Below are 22,423 nucleotides of genomic sequence, written 5' to 3' on the forward strand. Positions count from 1 at the left end.
CCACCCCTGCGTGAATCATACCGACAGCTGCCCAAGGTGAGAGAGAAAGGACAGAAATCCCCCCGGCCAGCCCTACGTAGGGCGGTTGTGAAAGACCCGAGACAGGCATGTCGCTCGTTCACTTCTTCATAACCAGCCATAGCTGTCATTTTGTTTGCTAGTAACTAATTCACGGCTCACGCAAGGCTGGGGGCCTGCTCCCTGCGCTCAGGAAGGGATGTGCCACAGGGTTTGGCTCGGTGCCTTGAGACCCCCCGCAAAAAGCGGCAGCTGGAGCCCAGCAAAGCCGAGACGTGCCCTCCGGCCTGTGCTACCAGCACGACAGCGCCTGCAGAAACCAGGCCTGGGTGATGACTTAGAGAGACACCGATTTTAGAAATGGCACACCACATAAACCCGTTACTGCGAGGGCACCTGCGAGCGACAGAAGCCTGGGGGAGGCAGGGCCAACTCCGTTTGCAGAGTAGGGCGATTGCCTGTGATGCCTGGTAAGGGGAGCCCCGAGGAGCACCTCTTCTGTCCTGCTCAAATCCCGTCTCCCTCGGGCTGCGTGGGCAGGGCTGCCCGGTGGCCACGCTCTTCTCCTGCCTCCTGAGCAACACGGACCACGCCGGCACGCGGTGGCTGCGTGGTCGCGCCACGATGGAGCGAGAGGCCCGGAGCAGTGGAAAGGCCACCATAGCTATAGTGAAGCAGTTACAGCAATATAAACATCTAGATACGCACAAAGGTTGTTTTCTCCCTGAATTTGGTTTTCAACGGCTGGCTGCTCAGAGCACGACATGAAGGGCGCGCGGGTCAGCTAGGACAGGTCCACACCGATAACTGGTCGGTTTTTGCACTTACATCTGTGAAGGAAGCCTCCGAGACATAAAATGTATTTCCTCACATCCAGAGACAAAAGTTCATTACTGTCGTTTCAGACCAAGGGAGTTTGGCTAACCTGATTGTGTTCATATCTGGCTTTTTTCAGGGGCTGAACTGACTTTTAATTAAATCAAGGTAGTTAACTTGCTCACAAAGGCAAGAGCAGACAAGCCGTTCTGATGTTCTGAAATGAAGCTTTTTATTCTTTGTATATTAACCTGAGCCCTGTGTAGCACAGGCATTAGGAGAAAGTGCTAAGAGACATGAATTATCCCATTTATTTGAAATTATTTTAATGGCTGTATTCACTCCAATGCAATAGTAATACAGGAAAGGCTGAGATGTCAGAGTGCCGACATTTCTTTTTTCTTCATGTCTGATCCCTATGGTGATTTATTTCATAGTGGTGCCATATATAAAAAGACTGCTTTAAATGCATTTTCTTTATCAACACAAGCTAGTATGTGTTCACACACCTTAGCAATCACAGAGTAGCCACAAAAATTGCACAAATATTTGCAAACTGTTAATTGCAAATATCAGGCAAAACAGTATCAATTATATCTAACAAGCTGGAATAATTTCCATATGAAAAATCAGGCGGTGGAGGGGAGGATCGAAAACATATTTTTGTTATTTATTCTCAGAAAATATTTATATTGTATGCTGCAGATCAAGTAGGTATAAAAAAGGCTGGGAAATCTGTATTTAAAATAATGTGTACTCATCACATTTTGCAAATTACTAAAGGAAAATACTAGTTTACAGTTTTAATCACAATTGCATATCTGTTCAATTTCTTATCCAAATTGCAGAATTCAGTAAAACAATTAGTGACTCAAAATGACTTTTTCTGTCAAAATGAGAAGTCAGACACTGACGAAAATAACAACGCTATTGCTGTTCTCATTTTAAGTTCCAAGTATTTTCTTTTTTTTTTTTAAACTTTTAACCTATTTTGATAGCAAGCGGAAGTAAAATTAGCAACGGACTAACAAACTGAAAGGGATCAGTTTGAGAAGATAGAAGGGGAACATTTGGGCAAGGTGTCTTTCCTTAGCTGAACAGCTCCACCCAACTGAGGCAAGGCTGGGCATTGTTTCTGTCTCCCCTAACCTGCTGTTTTTCAGAGCAAAAGAAGCTGAAACTTAACATGTGCGTCCAGCTGTCGTTTGAATGTAGTTTGAATATTAGAGCCAGATTTTTACCACCGAGCTGTACCCAGGGACCCGGTTGCCCAACTAACTAGCAAAAACACCCTAGTAGGGTTTCACGGTTGACCTCAGCAGTTCCTTGCCATGCACGCCACATGCAGCTGGGCTGCAGTTGTACAAACCCCATCCCAATAAGCCATTCAGCTGAATCTTCTGCTGAGTTCTACTATGTCCAGATTTCACTCTCTGCATTTGAGTTGCCACACTTTTTGAGCACATCAGTTCTACAGCTCAGGGAAAGCTCCATAATTAGACACTACAATAATGTGCTTCACAGTTTGTTCCCAGTGAAAAGTGCCTTTTAGTTTTGAGAGTCTGAAAATAACCAAGCTGTGAAAACTGAAACTGGGTATTTTTTTCACATAGCACCAAATCAAAATCCTCCTGTTACGTTATCCTCTCTCCCATTTTATTTTAAAGATCAGCCAGCTTTTGGTGGCCTCACACTTTGCACTGGCTCTATGATGCACAATCCAGAGTATGTCAAGCCACCCCTATATTCCCTGTGCATCCCGTATTGTTGGCTCGGGTGTCTCAGGGAAGCTTATCTACTTTGCTTGACTGAATTGCAAGCAAACTTGGAATTCTTCATTTTGTAATACATCGTAACAAGCCTTGTGAAGCAAATACAGATGAGATGGAATTTTCAGTTACGGTGTGATTCTGGAGCACGTCTTCATCTGGCTTTGTCTGATACAGTAACTCTCTGGAGCCTTCTGGTCCTTGAATCCAGCATCCCGTGGCAGATAACACAACACAGCATCCTGGCCTAGTGGTTACTGTGCTTCAACACATAAAAACAGCAGCATGAACTGTTGTAAATAAAGCTTAACCCACAGAGGAAAAAGACCATTTAATTGAACATGCTGGCAAAAATATGTCTTAGAAAAAGCTGAAACCAGGTATTAAATCCATTAGTGGAGTGGGGACCATAACAAAAACGTCCACACTTGCAACAGATTTGAAGATTCGCAATGTGACATTTTGCATGTGATCTTTAATGTTCAAACAGTAACAATGACTAATTTTAAATTATGGTTACAAACCCCAAAACTTTCAGTGAAGAGGCATTGCAAGAGTTGAGATGTAGAAACACATTTCTTCCAAAAGCCAAAACGTTTTTAACCGAGGACTGCAAATGCCTAGCCACTTGTGTAACTCTGCATAAGTATCATGCCATTCAGGTTCTTTTACAAACATGTCAGTTTTAGTGTTTCAGGGGGCAAAGAATTTGCAATCAACACCTGAAGAGAAAGAGAAGTAGGAAGGAGAAGAGTACAGGAAAGATGAGCGGTGATGGGAGCCCTCATCTTGTGTGCTCAAGTGCAGAAGTTTGTAAAGATTTAAAGCTGATATGAAAACCTCACATAAGACCAGTATGTTTTTATGACCAGAAGCCTCCCTTACAATCAGGTTGATGAGTGGTAAGTATTCACCAGCCTGGGAGCTGGCAGGACAATCACAACATCAAGTGTCCTGTGCACCGCTGCTATTCAAGATGTCTGCAATGCAGATACTTGCTCACCTACATCACAGGTGAGACCACCTCTGGGATTCATAGGAGGGGGATGATTTAATTTGGAATTTCTCTTCACAGAGAAGCTCAGAGGTAGAACAATTATGGAGAAGAGCACCCAACCAGTTTTTCAGGGACAAACTATAGATAGATAAGACCTGAGCTATAGCTTATTTGCTTAGTAGGGTAACTCCTGAAGTCCCACCTTGGATGTGAATCAGACAAGCCACTGCATTCATTCCTGTTGAAAAACAAGTTGGGGCTCAGTCAAAACAAACACAGTTCATTCTCTCGGGATCCATGTGGAGAGAGAATCATCCTACTGTGCACATTCTATGGCACCATGCTATAAGCCCCTCAAAGGTCAGTTCTGAGCTAGCTGAAGGACAGGGAAAAGGAGAAAAAAAAATCTTGCTGCACTGAGAAATCCCCCAAGGGATTTCCTCTAGGGGCAGCAGAAACTTTGGGATGAGACAGATCTGCAAGACCTGAGAGATGCTACGGGGCAGAGGGGACAGATAACCTGAGGAGGAGGGGCACACCACAACTCACGAGGAATGTACAGTGTGTTGACCCCACTCCATCTTCTAGCAGAGTTCTCTTACACACCTGGAGTTTCCACCTCTTTAGCCTGGCTTTTTGTGCAGGAGGGTAACTTGGCCCAAGCAGGTACATCAGGATTTGACTTTTGTCAGGCTCCCCAGGATGCAAAGCCTGTTTCAGTCTTATTTTGATACAACCCAGGGAGTTATACTTAGTATGCAAACTCAAAAAAAAGAAGTTAATTAGCCATTCTAAATACGCACATTCAACATTGCCATGTACTTAATTTTTATTATAGTAGGCGACTGGTTTCACTAAAACCACTGTTTTGAAAAGAAGTGTACTAAAAATATGTGAGAATTTTAGTGCTCATGAAAAAATACCTTTTATCCCTGCAGACTGAAATCTTTTGCTTCCAGAATTACAGCAGGGATAGATTCATCTCTGTCTAAACCATATGTCTAAACCAGCCCTGATTGCAAGTCAGTCCTTCTGGGGTTGTAACCAGGTGAGGTCTAGGAAGAATCAGGTTAGTTTCTTCCTGGTTCATCCCATCTTTGACCACATTGCTGAGGAACAAGACTAAGATAAAATAAATCTCACAAACCCACAGGACAGCTGTCAAATGTCACTAAGTTTTGATCATTCCTATGCTGGACGTACTGGATTTGGTTATTGTTATGCAGCGACTCGGGCATGTCTAAGAAGTGCTAGGCTTGCCTGCAGGCCATTTATTATAAGGACAGGACAATTTGCTTCTGTGGTTAGCTAAAGGAAGAACCTCCAAAATATGAAAACAAACTGTCAGTATTTTACAACAATGTATACAAGAGTCTTTTAAATAGAATACACAGTGGTCAGATTTTATACACTAAGTTCTTAAAGTAAAAAAAAACCTCCACATGGACAGATATGGCAAGAGGTGAGGGTTGATCCAGGCAGAAGTTTGTCATTAAATAAATGCAGACGAATCAACAACTGAGGAACATCAACAGAAACAACAACAAAATCAGCACAGCTATTATCTGCAGATCTCTGGGCTAGGCCTGCTCCAGTCGAGGCTAGCAAAGTCCAGACACAGGCTTGTGAATAAGGGCATGTACCTGCACCTTTCACTTTTCAAGATAGTGCCCACGTGTGTTGAGGGGGAGCAGATCGGATAGAGTGCACATCTGTCTCAGTAGGGGCACCTGCACTGTGGTCCTGCCAGGAGTCCTCCTTTGATTCACCTCCCATTCTCTCTGCTGTGGTATCTTTGTGCGAAGGCAGAAAGAACGAACGCGGGCAAAAACACTGCTGACGGTCCTCAAAAGATCTTGCACTCGTTAATGGAGAAGAGCTTCCGCCTGTTCTGCCTTTTGGCTTGATTGACTGCTGTCCGCACGGCGTACTCAAACACCTGCTGCACCCCCCGGTTGCTGAGGGCAGAGCACTCCAAATAGCCTTTGGCTCGCACATCCTGGGCGAGCCGCTTCCCGTCTATTGGGCTGATGCAGGAGGAACGGTAGGGCCCCGTGTCGCGCTGGTCAGTCTGAGTCGCCACCACCAGAACGGGGATGCGGGGCAAATGGCTGCGGATCTCGCCGATCCACTTGTTCCTCAGGTTCAGAAAGGAATTGTGGTTTGCCACCGAGTAGCACATTAATACCACATCTGCCTGTTGGTATGAGAGGGGGCGAATGCCTTTGAAGGCATCGCTGCCAGATGTGTCCCAAAGACCTAGGCTAATCTGTACACCATCCATGAAGACGTCTACTCCGGTATTTTCATACACGGTGGGTCTGTAGTCATCTGGAAAAGTCTCGGAGGTGAAACGTACCAAGAGAGAAGTTTTCCCCACCGCAGAGTCTCCCACCAGGACACACTTAATTGAATCCAGCATTTTATTAGCGTCCGGGGCCAAGAGCACCGTCTCTGGGCAGCAGGAGTGGGATGGAGAGAAGCAGTGGTCTCGGAGGCTTTCTACATAACTTCCGTTTGGTGAGAAACCATCCAAATCTCTTTACTTATCAAGACTTGATTGTGTCACTTGAGTCTAAAATCCCCTTTTCTCCCACACGGCTCTGTGATGCTGTTGGTTTTAATTATTCAGTGAGTCAAATGATGTTTCTGGAAGAGTAAAAATAAAATATAACATTTATAACCCACAGAGAACAGACCGTTATTCATCAAGATAAAGACGCCTGGACATGCCTTTGGACAGCCATGGGGAGTACGCCACATCGAGGATACTGAACCTTGCTGTTCCCTCCCAGCCAGCTGCATGTGCAACAGCCATTCATGTAAATAACCTTCTTGCTGCTGCATGGGGGCTAGTAGTCCTATCACCTCTGCCATTCTCCACTGACACCAACTATTTTTTCCCTCCAGTTGGCTACGAAAATAATAAAATCAATTTAACTTTGATATAACTGCTACTAACCTGCTTTTAGTGAGACATTTCCTGCCTCTGACTTTCACCAAGACTGACAGAATCCTGAATCCCTCTTAACCAATCAGTTCAGATTCCCTTGAAAAGGTACCCATGCTCTCTAGAGGTAGTCAAGAGAAAAAAAGCCCTTCATTAAGCAATTTGACTATTATTTAAGCAATCCCATAATGAACAGTAACACAGAACTACTTGTGACAATGAGGAAGCAAAGACTTCAGGTGTGAATCTCAAGCAACATAAACCTTGACAGTTTTCAAAAGCAATGAAGGATTCGCAGCAAAAATACAAAAAAGTTCAAAATTTTTCTTACAAATCACTAGCCACACCACCAGTGCTTGCCCCAGTCAAACCATTTCATTTGAAGGGGATACAGCTGCCCTGACATTTACTCTGTTGTAAAACTGAACTGAGAGTACCTCTTCAGAGTATGTAATTGCTTTTGAGCTCCTGCCAGCATTCAGTCAAATTTTCCTATTTTGAAAGCATTTGCCTCTTCCCCACTAGCTGTTTGCAAGATTCACTGCTCACACAGGGCGACACACAAGATGCTATGAAAATCACTAGCTGCAAAACTGAAGGCAAATTAGTTCTGCTCAACAAAAGTAATTAAAGAAAGTATCACTGCATAATTTCAAAATGTCCTCTGTGTGTTACACAAATAATATATTTCTGTCGCCTTCATATATGAAGAGAGAAATCACAGCTTAAGGTTATTTGCACAGAGAAGAATGATGGCCACAAAAAGCATATACTCTCCATTACTGTAATGCTCTCCAGTTTCACCACCCTAACCCCACCACCACCACCCCTCACCCACATTTCTAGTACACTCAAGGCTTTGGCTTACTCCACAAAGGGGAAAAACAAAGGAAAATAAGCGAAAAGCGCTAGACGAGCTTAGAGAGAACATTTTACAGGCACTGACAACTGCTACTGGCAACTCCCCAGCTTTCATTTTGCAGTGAGGCAGCACCCTACCTCCTCTTGTGCTGCCGGCACACCTGCATCTCTCCCACCCGATGCACTGACCAAAAGAAGGTGTGTCAGCAGCTTGGCCAAGCACGCCGTTTTATAGAGGTGGCACCAAGCCTGCAGGGCAGTCCTCGTGCGTATTTGAGTTACCGGTATCTAGAAGAGTCATTGCAACAGACAGCGCTTCCTGGACTGCCAGCGCGACCGTGCTCTCGCCATCTCAGCTCACTTCTAGGAAGTGGGATGGAGGCCGAGGCTGCTTCACGGCATTCCTGGCTGCTGGGAAACAAGCTGCTCCATGAATTTAAGCTTTAGTGGCAGCAGCTGGAAATTTGCTTTTAAAGATTCAGTAGGTCTAATGCCACTGTCTCACCTTCTCCATTCCCCAAACAAGCTCTCAAGGGAATTAAACAAGGCGTTTACAAAATACATCCATGAAAAATTTGAGAAGTATATGCAGGATACACAGTCCAATTACTTAAATGCATCATCATCTTTCCTTCAGGGTATTCTACTTTAAAATTGTCAGCAGTACAGTTTGAAAACACCAAAATTCACCTCAAGCCAGTAGTGTGTGATTCAAGAAAGCTGCATGCTCCCGGGATAAAGTTAGCACGTACCAAGTCTCCTTTTCAGAACAAACATTTCTTTGGTGCAAGTAGTCCTTAATGCCTTCAGGCTCATTATTTTTTGTATATTTGGATGTGGGGGAAAATAAGGATATCTGAAGCATGACTTTTGCTATTTCCTAAATGCCAGAACAGAGAAAGACAGATAAAAGGATTGGTCTGGGTCTCACCTTGTTGATTACCAGGTCTGATCATGTTGGTGATTTTGAAAGAAAGTATATAAATTATTAAAGACTGAAAAAGATGTTAAGGACTAAGGAATATGGCTGACACACATGATAACAAAAGCTGAAATATTCTACCACAACAGTGCAGAATTGTTTTCAAAGCAAATTATCTTGTTCTACAATCCATTGATGAATAAAAATGAACAGTATATACCAAGGTCCATATTCTGGTCCTGTGGACAGATTGCTGTCAGTGGTCCTGATCTCACTTTTGTTCACAGCCATTTGGAGTTCATGTGCCTCCATATATAGTTGGGATAACATATGTGCATATTGAAGATATATTTTTAATTATGCGCATAGCCTGTCCATGATGCAGCCTCAGGCTAAGAGCAGTATTAGTGTATTAAAATAATTACTCAAGTTCACCTCAATTAATGGAAAACTCTTTAGATTAAACATCAACAGAAAACAATGTATTTTAAAGGACAGGTCAGTACTGGGCACTTCTTCAGTATACAACCAGTTTTGTAAATATTTGAAAAAGGTTTGGTTCCTTTCTGTCATATTATATACTACGGTCTTGGTCAGACAGTACAGCATGCTACACACATTAAAAGACTGCACAAAATCTTCTGATCACAGATGGTTGAGTCTAAGCTGCTGACGGATTATTTTTTTCCCCAACAGTTTGGTTTTCCAAATTTTACTAACTTTATCAAGTCCATTTTGGATCTGGATTTCCAGATATAAACCCATATCTTCTTTTACACTACTTTGGTTTATGCTTTCATCACTCATAGAAGTGATGAAACAATATAAGATTTTATTTGAATATTGTGAGAGCTTTTATAATATTATTAAGTATAAGAATATGTCTAATTCTGATGCAGTCATTCTGAATAGTGACCTTTAATAAAATTTGAATTAACCTCAAAGAAAATCCTTGCACAGGTTTAGATAGAGCATTGTTTTTTCAACTGTATCATATTGTCTATGTAACTAATGCAACATTTATTTTCTTTGCTTTCTTATTTTTGTTCCCTCTGTCTTTGGAATATAGAACCTTGGCACTGGTGTGTGGTCATAGAGCTCTTGGGCTTCGCTGACGACATGAGCACAAGAAGCCATACAACAGCCGCTCTCTGGGCACTGCCTGTCCTGCACCTCAGCAATGTCATGCAAGTAAATGCCTCGCGCTTGATCATGGCTGAATACGATACGGAGAACATGAGTGGTGTTATCAATCTGTAACATGATGGGATGGGAAGAGGAGCGCAGCAGCACCAAGGTCTTTGCACACGGAGGATTCAAGTGAATATACAACCCATGAAAAACTAATCTAATATTTGTCAAAACAATTCTACCAACAAAGGAAAGCAGGACTGCTTCTGTCAGAAGGGGTAAGTTTATCAACTGAACCAAATGGGATTTTCGTTTATGCCAGGAATGCCTCTGGCATCTACTATAAGATCATTGTGAGCATGGCTTAGTATGGCTAAACATCTGCAGGGGATGGACAGTGTCTTATGATAGGGGAGAATAAAAAGAGTCAGGAACACCTAATTTCAAAACCTATCTTGGATATTGATAGCGCACCCTTGGACAGGCTGGGATTTGAAAGGAATTAGCTCATACATAAACAAACCACACAGGCAAGACAACAGGCTTTTTAGATCAGGCAGTCACAAAATACTTCAGAGAGTTAAAGCAATTAACACACTATTATTGCCATTATCCGGTCCCTACCGCAATTACATCTCAGTGCAGTTCCTGTTGATATCAGGATAAGAACAGGCTAATTTTTTAGTTTGAGCACTGTATATTAGCTCTTGAAGAGACCTGACATTGCGAGGAAATAGAAATATTTACACTAACAAAAAAAGTTGAAAACCACTGGAGAGACTTCCACTTGCTGTGCCATGCTTGGATGCACATACTGTCTTTGGCTGCCTACATCACTCCTATAAGTCCCACCTCACACAGAGGTGGGGTCTGCAAAACAGTGCCTACAGTTCTTTGTTGTGTTGATTGTAATCACTGCTCCTTCTAACTGCACCGCAGATACATAAAAACTCTCCTTGCATCTCTTAGTTAGAGGGTTTCGAGGAGAGGAAGGAGACATGGAGACTACCCTCACCGACCAGAACAGTGCACAGCTTTACACCTTCACCTCCGTGGGTGCAGGGCACGGACAGGGCCTGATACAACTCCTGTGAGCAGGAGAGGGAGGAAGAAGAGGAAGGCTGGCAGGAAATCAAGACAGGGCAGAGATGCTATTGCCTGGTTAGGGTCAGCATCCAGAAGATACAGCAGGGAGACAATTGGCCCCCATGATGGAGACACCACAGCCATTGTGGATCCAGTCTGGACGCCCAACTAGATCACTAGGTTGCCAAGGTCATGCTACCTTGTTTTCAATTCCATGGGTGAGCTGGACTTGCTCCATTCCAAGACAAACCTCCAGACTGCTGCACAGCCTGTTACTGCCACAGCACGGGGCTACTGAAAACTAATACATCAGCTGTAGTCCGTCTGGAGACTGCAGCTGGTCTGCAAGCAAATGGCCCCTTGCTGCAAAGTTTCCTGTCATGCATTCATTAAGCTGGTGCTCTGACATTTGCGTTAGCTGCCTCCTGGTTTTTAAACTCATTTTAAGATGATTTTTATCTATAGCACTAAGTGGCCCTGTCTTGCCAGTCTAGGAAACAGCCGCCCGCCGCCTCAGACAGTGCCAGCTTTCAGTCCATAGTGGCATTCAGTGGTGGTACCACTGCCGTGAAGGAGAACTGGCTCACTGCCTGTACCTTTGCAAGGTGCTGCATCTTTTCCCCAAACTACTCCACCAAAAAATCTACATTCAACGCATTCACTTTCCAAGCAGACTACTGCAGGGGCCATCTTTATTATTTGGCCCAAGAGCAAAATGGCAGGTTATTTTATTGGCAGAATGCTTCAGCTGTCTGGTATATTTATGGCATAAATGATGGATTAATTGCCAGACTATCTCTCAATGTGTTTTTATATTTTAAAGAATTGAGAGGATATTTTATCCTTAAGTACAATCATACCTGCAATGGCTTCCTAAAATTAGAGGAGCAAGCAACAAGCAATGAACACACATTTTTAAAGCCAGGATGTCTTGTTATCTCAAAAACAAACCTTCCAGCATTAAAAAAAAAATAAATGTGCAGACATAACAACTTAGAAATTTTTCTTTCTCTCCCTTATTCACAAAACTGAAATCCTGTTCCTGTTTTCAAATTTCAGCGCTTTGTTTTGAAAAATTATAAAACATTTTTTTCTAATTTATGTAATTTAAAGAAGATGGACAACCACTTTCTTAGGAGCCTTTGCAAAAAATCGTTTCTGGATCAAGACAATACCTGAAAATTTAAACCTCAGTTTCTTTGGCAGTTTTAACAACTGAAACTGAAGAAAAGAATTTCTGATCAAATATTCAGTCATCTTGCCAACCTTATTATTAGCAAGGGAACATAAGTCATCAGATTTAAAGGAAATTCCCTCATATTGAGACTGGGGAATCTTGCTGTAAAATAATGACAAATACAGACCAATGTTATTTACTGGATGAAATGAGACGTGAAGTCCTAGTAAACGGATGAAAGCTTTCTGTATAAGAAAATGTACATACTTACACACATGCTTACACACTGCACATACATATAAAGCTGTACAATGAGATATCTTAAATAAAAAATTTCTAGCTCATTATTTTAGTAATAGTACCCATAATGAATATATATAAGCAATGGATAATGACATGTCTAAAGATCTATTCAGTTTACTATAGTCACTATTTAACTCTCACAAAAACTATTTAACTCTCATTCTCATTACCCAATTAGCCAAAAGAAGTAGTTATTTTATCTTCAAGAACCCTTTAGCTGTGACTAATCACACCTTGATTCAGCTACTTACAAATTAAACATGAACACAAATGATTAGAACCACTCCAAAAATTAACAAAAAGTCTGTAAGACTCTCATGTATTGATCCGAGATCCTAAATTCAATAGAAATCAATGATATCTGGCGGTGCTAAGTACCTGCTTCAAAATTTGAGCCATGAGTCTGAAGTAATTTTTCTCCATGTTTATGGCATGACATGATAAATTATGGTGGTATTTATGACACTACAGGGCATTTTCAAAAGTGACTCATTTTCAGTATAAATGTTGCAACCCCTCCAAATTAAAATTTGGGTAAATCAAGTGCAGGAAAGTAACCCCTTCACAGAGGACTGGCTCATGTGCTGTTCTCAGTCTGACCCAATATCCTCCAAAGTCAGTAAAAATGGAGCAGCATGTCGTGCCCAAAGCATGGCACGTGCCCTTGCGCTTACCAAGTGTTTCCCTTCTGCAAGATACTGGGTATGTCACCTTCCTTTCCCACCCTTCACTGTGATAATTTTTCTTCTTTGCTCTTAAACAGAGAAGAAATTCTTCTTGAGTCTCACCACAGATACAGCCGTACATGGAGCAGCTGGTGTGCAAATGTCACACATGTGTATGTTCGAGCACAGAAGTTGGCCAACCATCTGTCCGTCTGCCTTCTTTCATAGTCTCTGTTTTTGTACACACACAAATACGTGTGTATATATATATATATATATTTTCACCACTGACATAGAGCTACTTTTAGGTCCAGATGGGGATACAGATACACTTGCAGATGAACATGGATAAAGCGCTATGCGCTGACTACAGCGCTATCACACACACCTATGAAAAGTCACTCTGTCTTTCAGAATGGACTCAGAGTTAAAAAGCAAATTTCCACCCAAGTCTAACTGCATTATGGCCAAACTGAAGGACTGATATTATAAAATGCACAATATTTAAGTAATTGACTTCAATGATACTGTGTGTGTAGAATTATTCACATGTGGAAAAGTTTGCAGCTTTGGGCCCCAAACCACTTCAAATTTTTCATGCCACATCCTCTTTTAACACAGTTCACCTTTCTTGAAGTTTGAGACAAATCAAAAAGGCACTAACAACATATTTTTGTAGATTTCTTTTTACAGGTTTAACTCTTTAAAATCTTCCCAAATTTTTCTGGCTGACAAAATGCGAAGTACTCTCTTATTTACAATCTTCAACAATGATTGTGCTTTCTTTCCGGAAAGCCTAGCCCTTTCCCTATTTCTGTTGGTTGGGGTTTTTTTTACCATCTGCAGGTAGAGGCATAATCATCATGAAGTATCCATTTCCCTTTCATACACAACTAATATTTTTTAGTTTCAAATAAGCATTTGTAATATTTTGCAGAATGATGCATTATTTGCTAGACTGGATGCATAGAAGTGTATATGCAAATATATATACACACAAAGAATGTAAATAAATCAGTGTATATTTAAAAACGTAACTATTTCAATAATGACTCTATACATCCATGAACAAAAAATATGACATCCATATGCACATGCATGTGTGTTTGTATGTCTATATACATATATAGACATGTATATATATACACATTGATATTCATTCATTTGCAGAAGAGTTTGCTACAGATTGCTGTATGAAACAGACACATATTCAGGGCAAGATGTGTTACCATCGTTTGAAAACCTGCGTACATATTTTGCATCAAAGAATGGATGCATCATTGAAATGACCGTGGTCTTTCAATTACTTTATTTCTACATATAGGTACTCATGTCTATTCATATACACCTGAGCAGAAATGACTGCTGTGCTAAATCTGAATTTGCATTAACCTAGGTAAATAACTGATAGATAATAATAGTCTTACACATACAAATAAATTACTTAGTTACACATTATAAACAATTTCTACTGCACATGCAGCCATTAAATTTTTTAGACACATCTTTACAACATGTTAAAATGATTTGTTGTTAAGGAGATGCATGGTTTTATATTAAATCCCACAGATGTGTAACATGGTAAAATGTTAAAACTACAACCTGGCAACTCCACATACACACTTGCATTTGCAGGCTAAAGGGCTTCCTCCCTTTCAGAGCCCGTGTCGAGCCCACTGCAGTGGAAAGGGCTGACTTCTGTGTGTTTCGGCTCTAATCTGGGGTAGGACTGCACTCCTCTCCCTTGTTTGCACAGTACCTGATCTTCTTAACTGGGACCCTTAAACACTACCAAGTAATCAATATTAATAGTATAGCTAAAAGCTAATAAATGAACGATACAGGTGATATAACACCCTCCTCAATGTTAAAAAATCTTTAAAAAATTGTCCTACCATTTCTCCACTGCCCTCCATGGATCCCTCGCAAGATCTCCAAGGTTACTTTCAGAGGTCTATTCAAGTTTAACTTTGCATTTATAAAATGCCTACTACAAAATAAGGAGACTCTCAAACCCAGATCTTCTCCCCCTAACCTCAGGGGGAGAAGAAGGAGGTTCTCCATGTTCATTAAGTTACATATTTGCATAAGTTTTCTTTCAGTGGGAGGTAAAGATGGAGGAGGAAAATATTAGTTAGAACAGAATTAGCCAATGTTTGATGGAAGATTATTTTTCATATTTTGTGATAAGAATAAAATGTGTTGAATGTATAAGTGTTTTGAGTGGCAAATAATGACACTTCAGTTGTCAAACAATTCGCAATAATGACTTCTTGCTGAAACATACTGATTGGGGGGGGGACATATTTACTGCATGTCACTGTTCAGTTTTGCTGTGATGAATGTTAAATTTCTTGAGTTAATGAGCAAAGCTAGTAACAATAAGCAACAACAATTTGGTTGGTTATTTACTTTATAACACTGAGAAAGTGGCTGACAATTTTAGCTTTTCCCCCTAGAACTGCCAGTAACAAATAGCTTTTCCTTGTCTCCGTATATATTAGACTGTTTAAAATCATAGTCTAGATTTCAGCCCGAGGGAAACTGCCATTTTTTAAGTTCAGTCTTAAATTCTGTATGTGCACACATGTACATTAAAATGTTAAAAATTTGGAGGGCTTGCTTGGAAATAATTTCAATCACTTTGCAAGTAGAAGGTGCCATACAAAACATACAATTATCATGATTTTTCCTGCATTTGTTGATTTAAGGTCTTTATCCTTTTGTTTTGTTTTATAAATTAAAAAAGGAGCTGTCTTCCACAATCTATCCCACAACTCAGTATTCATGCACTGTACCCGGCACAAGGATAAAATAAGAGTATTTACAGGACAGGTAGGAAAATATTTTTTCTCACTACGTAGCCTCTCTAGAATTCCTTAATTGTAGTAAATTAACCTAAACACAATAAATGGGCATGCATACTTGCCTACATCAAATTGCCTACATCCTATGCATAGTTATGATTAAAGCCCAATTTCAAATGAACATGCTGTCAAGATTTCTTTTTTTTTCCTGGAATTAGCACAAGTTATACCTGGTACATTGATTTATATCTAACACCAACCGTATGCCAGAGCAGAATATATATTTCAGGGCCTGTTTTCCTTTATTTTTCTCCGATTCCAGTATAATCTTAATCTGTTGTCACTTTTGTATAAGACATATAATACTGCAGACAGCACTGGGTCATATGGAATAGGTTGAGAGGAGAAAAGCCTCTACTCTTTACCACCAAAAGTAATACATAAATCCTTCTCACTCGTTCTTCACTCAGTATTTTGAGAAGCCATTTCAGATACTTAAAGCTGACATCTATGTGGCTTTCAGTTGGTTTAAAGATCATGCAAATCCCCACACTACAGTAAATTTTAATGCAGAGTTTCTGTGGGTTTCTATGCTTCCAGTGGGAAGCATAGAAAGTTTTTCCTTTATTTTCTTGATTTTTACATATTTTGCATGAAAATGATCACACATATGAAAAGAGAGATATTTTAGGAGAGCTACATTTAAACATTAAGAGAATATTTCCCATGCTTTATTTTTGAATCCTGGTGGACTTGATTCAAACTCAGAGATATTTTACCCAACGGCTTTTCATGCAGAATTAAAACTCCACTGAAAGATACATGAATTTAAAAACCTGCATTTAAATTGATGGAAACAAAACAAATTACATGAGGGATTTTTAAGACAGATGTTTTATGATATATTTTTGTAATGAGAAAAGCACAAGTGCACAGATGATGAGAGGAAATTAATAGGTAATTCAGTATGTCATTAATTCAATAACTTTGAACTCTAAGGACTTTACCAGTTTTTAAGCACAGTCATTTAATGAAAAAAAAGGCAAGCTTTTTTTACTACTGTGTGTAGTTCACTGGCATGCCTATCAACAAAAGGAAAGAACGGTTTTCTTGCAAGAGTGAGAGGCTTCATATTCTTTCAATCACCATGTGTACAGGAGACAACCAAAACAGACCCCTAACTACTTACATGAGGAAAGCCAGTCTCATCTGTAGTTTTACATAAACCAGGATAACCTTCAAAAGCAACTCACTGTCACTCATGAGGAAAAGAGATATCACCAGATGGTACAACAACCTCAACCTGGGCAAGTGTCATTTATTGAGTCTGGTACTCTACGGACACACTTGGGTGTGACAAGCGGCATTGTGCACAATATGTAACCACAGCCCTTCATGCCAGCTTCTGCCAGGAGAGGTGTTCGTTACCTTTCCAGCACATGCTGGGTCTTTCCTGTGTGACAGGTCACCACAGTCCCCCATTGGGAAAACCCCCAAACCATAGAAGAATCCTCGTGTGGTTTCCAGCTGGTTCATCCATTTTGTCAGGTAAAGACAAGCATGCCCGGTTCAGACCCACCCTTACCCCTTTGGAATTTACACTTCTCCTTGGCTTCTGTAACTGAAGACCAAATGTGATCTCTTGTGCAAAAAAAAATTCAACACAGACACAGTGGCAAGCAACTGTGCAGGGTGGGAAAGTTCAAAGAATCTGCAACAAATGCAGGGCACAGCCACAAGCAGGGCTAGGCACAAGCAAATACTCCCATACCCACCCTGTGAGGACCACAGGCATGCAGTTTAAGTGTTCAGACCATGCTCTCAGCTATCCTCCGGCTGCCGTGCCACCAGTGATGGTGACCCTCCAGCACAGCCTCCAGCAGAACGTGACTGCTGGGACTATTGCTCCCTGCCACTTTGGCAGCTACTCGTTTTAGACCCGATACACCAAAGTTTTGTACCCGTGACTTCCAGTGCTCATGCTCACTGCTGCATTACAGAGGTTTTGCTGACTCCAAATGTCTCCCCTTCCATTGCAGACCAATGCTTTAGGTGGATTAGGAAGGTTTTCCAGTCCTTCACTGACGTAAGAATTGAAGTACAATTAAATTCTGCTAAGCGCATAATGAAACTGTATTTGGTTTTCAGAGAAGAGCTAATGGTAGGCTACAGCCCACAAATTTTGTTGTTACATCGCTTTGTTGTATTTGTGTGATCCTGTCCAGTATTTTAAAGCCGTAATGCTTTAATAATGGGCTTGAGACAGCTGCAGCCAACTTCCTTTCTTAATTACTACGCTGGGGTTATCCCAAGACATTTTTCAGCTGTAAGCTGTGCTCATAGCATGGGAACATTTGAAAACTGCTGATTTAATAAAACCACATACTGCTGGCCAAAAAGTGAGAACCTAATTTGGAAATGATGTTAAGCTGTGTAGCATGATGCCTGAAATCAGTCACGTTAAGACTTTGAAAAAGGCAAGTTTTACAGTTACTTGTTTTGTTTCTTTTCAAACCATAATTAAAAGCATTACTAAAAATTCTGCAATTTTTCATTGTATGGTCAATGCCAAATCAAATTAATCACTTGAACAGTGCATTCAGTAACATTCGACAGTTTCTTAATGAAAACTATAGAATCACAGCACCAACATTTTACAAAGAAAACGGGGGGTGTTTGCTTTAGAGGGAAGAGGTGTTTTTCATTGAAAATCCTTTTCATTTAAAGCTCCTAACCCAGCTGCTGCTATACATCTAGACCTGCACAGCAGAAGTAAGAAAAGAAACAGCAGAATTTCATCTCCCTGCCTGGGTGTCCTGGCTGGTTATCAGAACCTGTCACCGAGAAAAGCTCCTCGGAGCTTCCACTGGTGCAGACCTGCTGCTCTGCAAGAGAGGCCAGAGGCGCAGCCTGCCAGCTTGCCACCACGATTTCCGCTCATTCCCTGTGTGCTCTGGGTATACTCCAAAGCATCCTCTTATATCTTTAAGGATTTCTATGGCTTGCCCCTCGCTGTACAAGAGACTGCCTCCCTGATACCACTGGCACTGGCAGCTGTTACCAGGTGATGCGACTTCAGCATCAGTCTCTCAGTTGCTGGGTGTATGCAGCAGGGAGGATGCTTTCATTTCATCCCCAGATTCACACTCCCAACGGAGCAGCTGAGCCAGAACCTGTTCAAGTTCCACACACAAACATTTTTTTGAGAAAGCTGGTCACCAGGCTGGAAATGTATTTTTAGCAACTTTCTGGAAGTATAGCTCCAACTTCATGGTTTTATTGTGCTGTGTGTAGATACAGGGACTGTCCTCTGATATAGGCAATCATGTGAGGCCTCATGAGACCATCTCACACTGCTTTGACACAGTAAAATTCCCTTAAAATAGGATTAAATGACAGTAATTTACAGCCACTTTGCCCTGCTGATGGACTATGAATTTGTGTCTTGTTATAGATGAAAATCAAGCCCATTTTTAAAATTTTCATTCTTTGCTCTGGAACTTAGTAAGTATAGATTACTTACAAAAACACAGATTCTCTATAAATAGAAAACTACTATTTTTCCTGGTTTGCAGCACCTAATCTAGTGAACATAACACTTGGTAATATGCCCCCACAAGGCCTACTCTCTCAACTTAGCAGGAAGCAAGTGCACGTGGGGCTTTTCTACCCTGCAGTTACTGCCCAAGTCTCAAACATGGTATTCACATCAAGTCTATACCCACTTTCTCTGGTAAATTGGACTTCACTTGTATGATACATCTTCAGACCTGTCTCTGAAAAATTAGATTAAACCCTGTTCTAAAGTCAAGTAAGCATACGTGTATAGTCTTTTCTACAGGAACATTTGTAAACAACCACTGATCTAAATGGTGGGTTTTGAAAATGTAAAATACAAAGCAGCACAATGCAATGCACAATCCCACCTTATTCTGACAGCAGCAGCAGATGGGCATGCACTGACACCAAAAAAATGCTGACAGATGTGCCTGCTAACAACTAACTTATCTCATTTATCCTACCTTTTTCCTCTGCAAGTATTTTCTTCAGGATAAATCCTGTGTTAAAGCTGGCCTCCTCCAGATGCCACGGCCCCACTCCCACCCCATTCACCAGTGGAAACACAGCTGAAAGAAGAAGTTAGAAAATCTTAAAGCCACATTCAGATTTTTTGTGGGGACCTGTGTCAGAGGGATGGTTCCGGCCTCTGTGTGCTCCCTCCTCATTCATGTTTTAGATTAACTACCTCTCATTGGCAATGTGACAAGACCATCCCACCACCACTAGAGCATTGTAAGAGGCAGGTACGGTAAGGAGAGTCTAGAAATGGGTGTGCACACATGCACGCACACACATACCACTCTCTAAGGGGATCCCACACCATAAGTATGTCATGGTTGGCTCAGAAAGCAGAGGAGAAGAAGCTGTGGGGGTGAGATGAAAGCAAAGAGTTATAGCCACAGCCATTTAGACAGCAAACAATGCCCTTCCATCTCAGAAGGTGGCAGAGGCGCTTGTTAGACCCAGCGGGGCCAGGCAGTCGCTGGAACCAGAGCCAGTGACAGATATGTTGGCAAATTAAAATTACTTTGAATCTCACTTCAGTCCTAAGAACCTAAATTTCACCTTTGTCAAATTCTCACAATAAAACCTTCACCTAAATTTGCTTGGGAACATCTAAGATGAAGCAGAACAGTTTTCTCATGACCATGACGTACTTTACAAATGGGGAAGAAAGCCGTCCTTTGAGGTGTTGCAGGTTTACACATGCCATCCTGGGTTCATAGTTCATACAACAGCAAAGGGGATCAGAATCAGACCCACCATCTTTAGAGTAATTCCCATTTTCTCTCTTTTTTTTTACATCAGTTAACGTGGAAAATACTGGCATGGCACAGCTCACCACAACCCTCTTTCTTACTTTTATACAAGGCTTTTTTATGCTGAAGTGGAAACAAACTCTGGAACAAATGAAAATCCAGACAATACATGACCTGGGGCAGGACTAGACCACTGTTTAACAGGATATCACAATACTGAGTATTTAACAGATGGTATTAAAAGTGATTACGTGAATCAATTTCACAAACTTATTAATAAAACTAAAGATATTGAATTTGGTTCAGAATATCAATTCACATTAAGACTTCTAGAAAAAAAAGAAAATGCAAAGAACTCACCAGACGCAGGAAGCTGAAAGCGACTGTTGGAAATAAATATTACGGAAGTCAACTAATCTAGACGAGATAGGTGAAGAAAAGAAGAAGTGTGGCGTTCTGTGTTCTTGGCTTTTTCAGATGGACTTCTTTTTTAGCAGATTGAAACAATTATATTATTGAGAGGAAAAAAACCCAAAACCTCAAGAGGTAACCAGAGACCACTACACATATAGGCCAAATTAGTCCTGGCAACTGGGTCTAGCTCATCCGGAGGCAGCCGTGACAGCAGACCCAGATGTAGTGTGACGAGAAATAGCAGGGTGGTTTAGGGTAAGTCAGCTTCCTGGTGAGAGCTCCTCAGCTCTGCCTGTGTGGGTTTTGTTGTGGGTTGGTATATGAGTGTATATGTCTTTCTCTCTTTGGTGACTATGGGAGCAGATGTAAAAACCTTGAAGATGGGGGATGGGGGCAAAACCTCCAGGCTGCAGAAAGCTTTCTCTTTGCACTCTGCTGTTCCTACAGCCGCCTCCTCTCTGCTACAGCGGCTAATGGCATAGTGCAGCCCAGCAGCTCCTGTACATGCTAGGGGGAAAGGAGCAGATTGACAAATGCCTGGCAGTGCTACTCCAGTAGCACGAACGAGACTTTTTATGCAAGCTGGAATATGGTCCTGCCTTTAAAAAAAGAGAGTACACGTTTAGTTGACCTTGTGCAAAACCCAAGGCAGGCACTTTTGGGCTGATTCAATGTTGGTTTATAGGGATTTGCCGTAATTTAGTGAGGATTCCCCAGTAGCATTTGTTAGGATTGACCAGCATACATGTCCTCTCTTCACCAGCACAAGGAGGCTGAGCAGGAGGAGGGACCACAGGCGTGGAGACTCCCACTTTTCCCAGCATAGACAGCTTGAGCTGCCCAGACTCTCATCACTTCCACCTTTCCTACCACAACACCGAAAGCAAAGCTCCGATGACAATTTCAGAATTTCAAGTGCCAGGTCAATGGTCCATAGTCCAGGAGCTGTGAGCACAAAAGGTTGTCCACTTTGGATGATGGCAATCAGACTGCAGGGAGGACATTCCTGTCCCATACTCCTGAAGCAGCCCAAGAACCCTGGCACAGCAGAACTGCCCCAGAGCTGAACGCGAGCTGCCCCAGTGACCAGCGTGCGCAGTGGGCTCTCTGCTCCTCAGTCACAGGCACGAGCACTGGGTTCCCCAGCAGCCTTGAAACTGGCCCCAGAGGCAGAGAAATGGAACCCAAGTCCTTTTCAGAAAACATTTTGGGCTCAGTGAAGCCATTTCTGACCATCTCTAGCCATGAAACAGTAGGAAAAGGCTGCCTGATCCAAATCTAAACCATGCATTTTGTGTTCCTTGCAGGATGGGAACTCTCTGAAGACAGCTAACGAATTTGTCCACATTAACATTATGACTGTACAATGCATTCCAAGATAAAGTGATACCGCTTCCAAGAATGATTAAAAACCAACAGAATAAATTACAAGATAAAGCAAAAAGGAAACAAAAAGATAATTTATGTGTAGATGAAAGGCAGTTTGTGCCAGAAATATAAATAGCTGCTGAAAGAACATAACCTGTGTAAACATGCTGTAAACCTGCTGATACAAAGCTTGTGGAGCAGTGCTGTGCAGTTAGGCTGGGGAATCAACTTGTTTCTTTCCCCTATGAAATGAAATTCAGTTAATTATCAACAGGGATGAAGGTAAGGAAGGGTGGCTTACAGAAGGCATTTTTTTAAT

At 41.6% G+C, this 22,423-nt stretch overlaps 1 protein-coding gene across 5 annotated transcripts; it reads right to left on the reverse strand.

The window, feature by feature from the left end:
* Positions 1 to 2,919: 2,919 nt before the first annotated feature.
* On the reverse strand, positions 2,920 to 21,016 carry RHOH (ras homolog family member H). Of its 5 annotated transcripts, none has more exons than XM_049795694.1 (2): positions 20,683 to 21,016; positions 2,920 to 6,249 (listed from the first exon to the last, which is right to left on the reverse strand). In XM_049795694.1, exon 2 carries the CDS (start codon positions 6,020 to 6,022, stop codon positions 5,447 to 5,449), a length of 576 nt encoding a protein of 191 aa, XP_049651651.1. In that variant the 5' UTR covers positions 6,023 to 6,249; positions 20,683 to 21,016; the 3' UTR covers positions 2,920 to 5,446. The 5 variants fall into 5 exon arrangements, 4 of the variants coding, with proteins under 4 accessions (XP_049651651.1, XP_049651676.1, XP_049651660.1 ...); XM_049795719.1 differs by lacking the exon at positions 20,683 to 21,016 and adding an exon at positions 14,591 to 14,658; XM_049795703.1 differs by lacking the exon at positions 20,683 to 21,016 and adding an exon at positions 7,601 to 7,695.
* Between the last annotated feature and the right edge of the window lie 1,407 nt (positions 21,017 to 22,423).

The sequence above is a fragment of the Accipiter gentilis genome, chromosome 3 (assembly GCF_929443795.1).
Source record: "Accipiter gentilis chromosome 3, bAccGen1.1, whole genome shotgun sequence".
NCBI lineage: Eukaryota > Metazoa > Chordata > Aves > Accipitriformes > Accipitridae > Astur > Astur gentilis.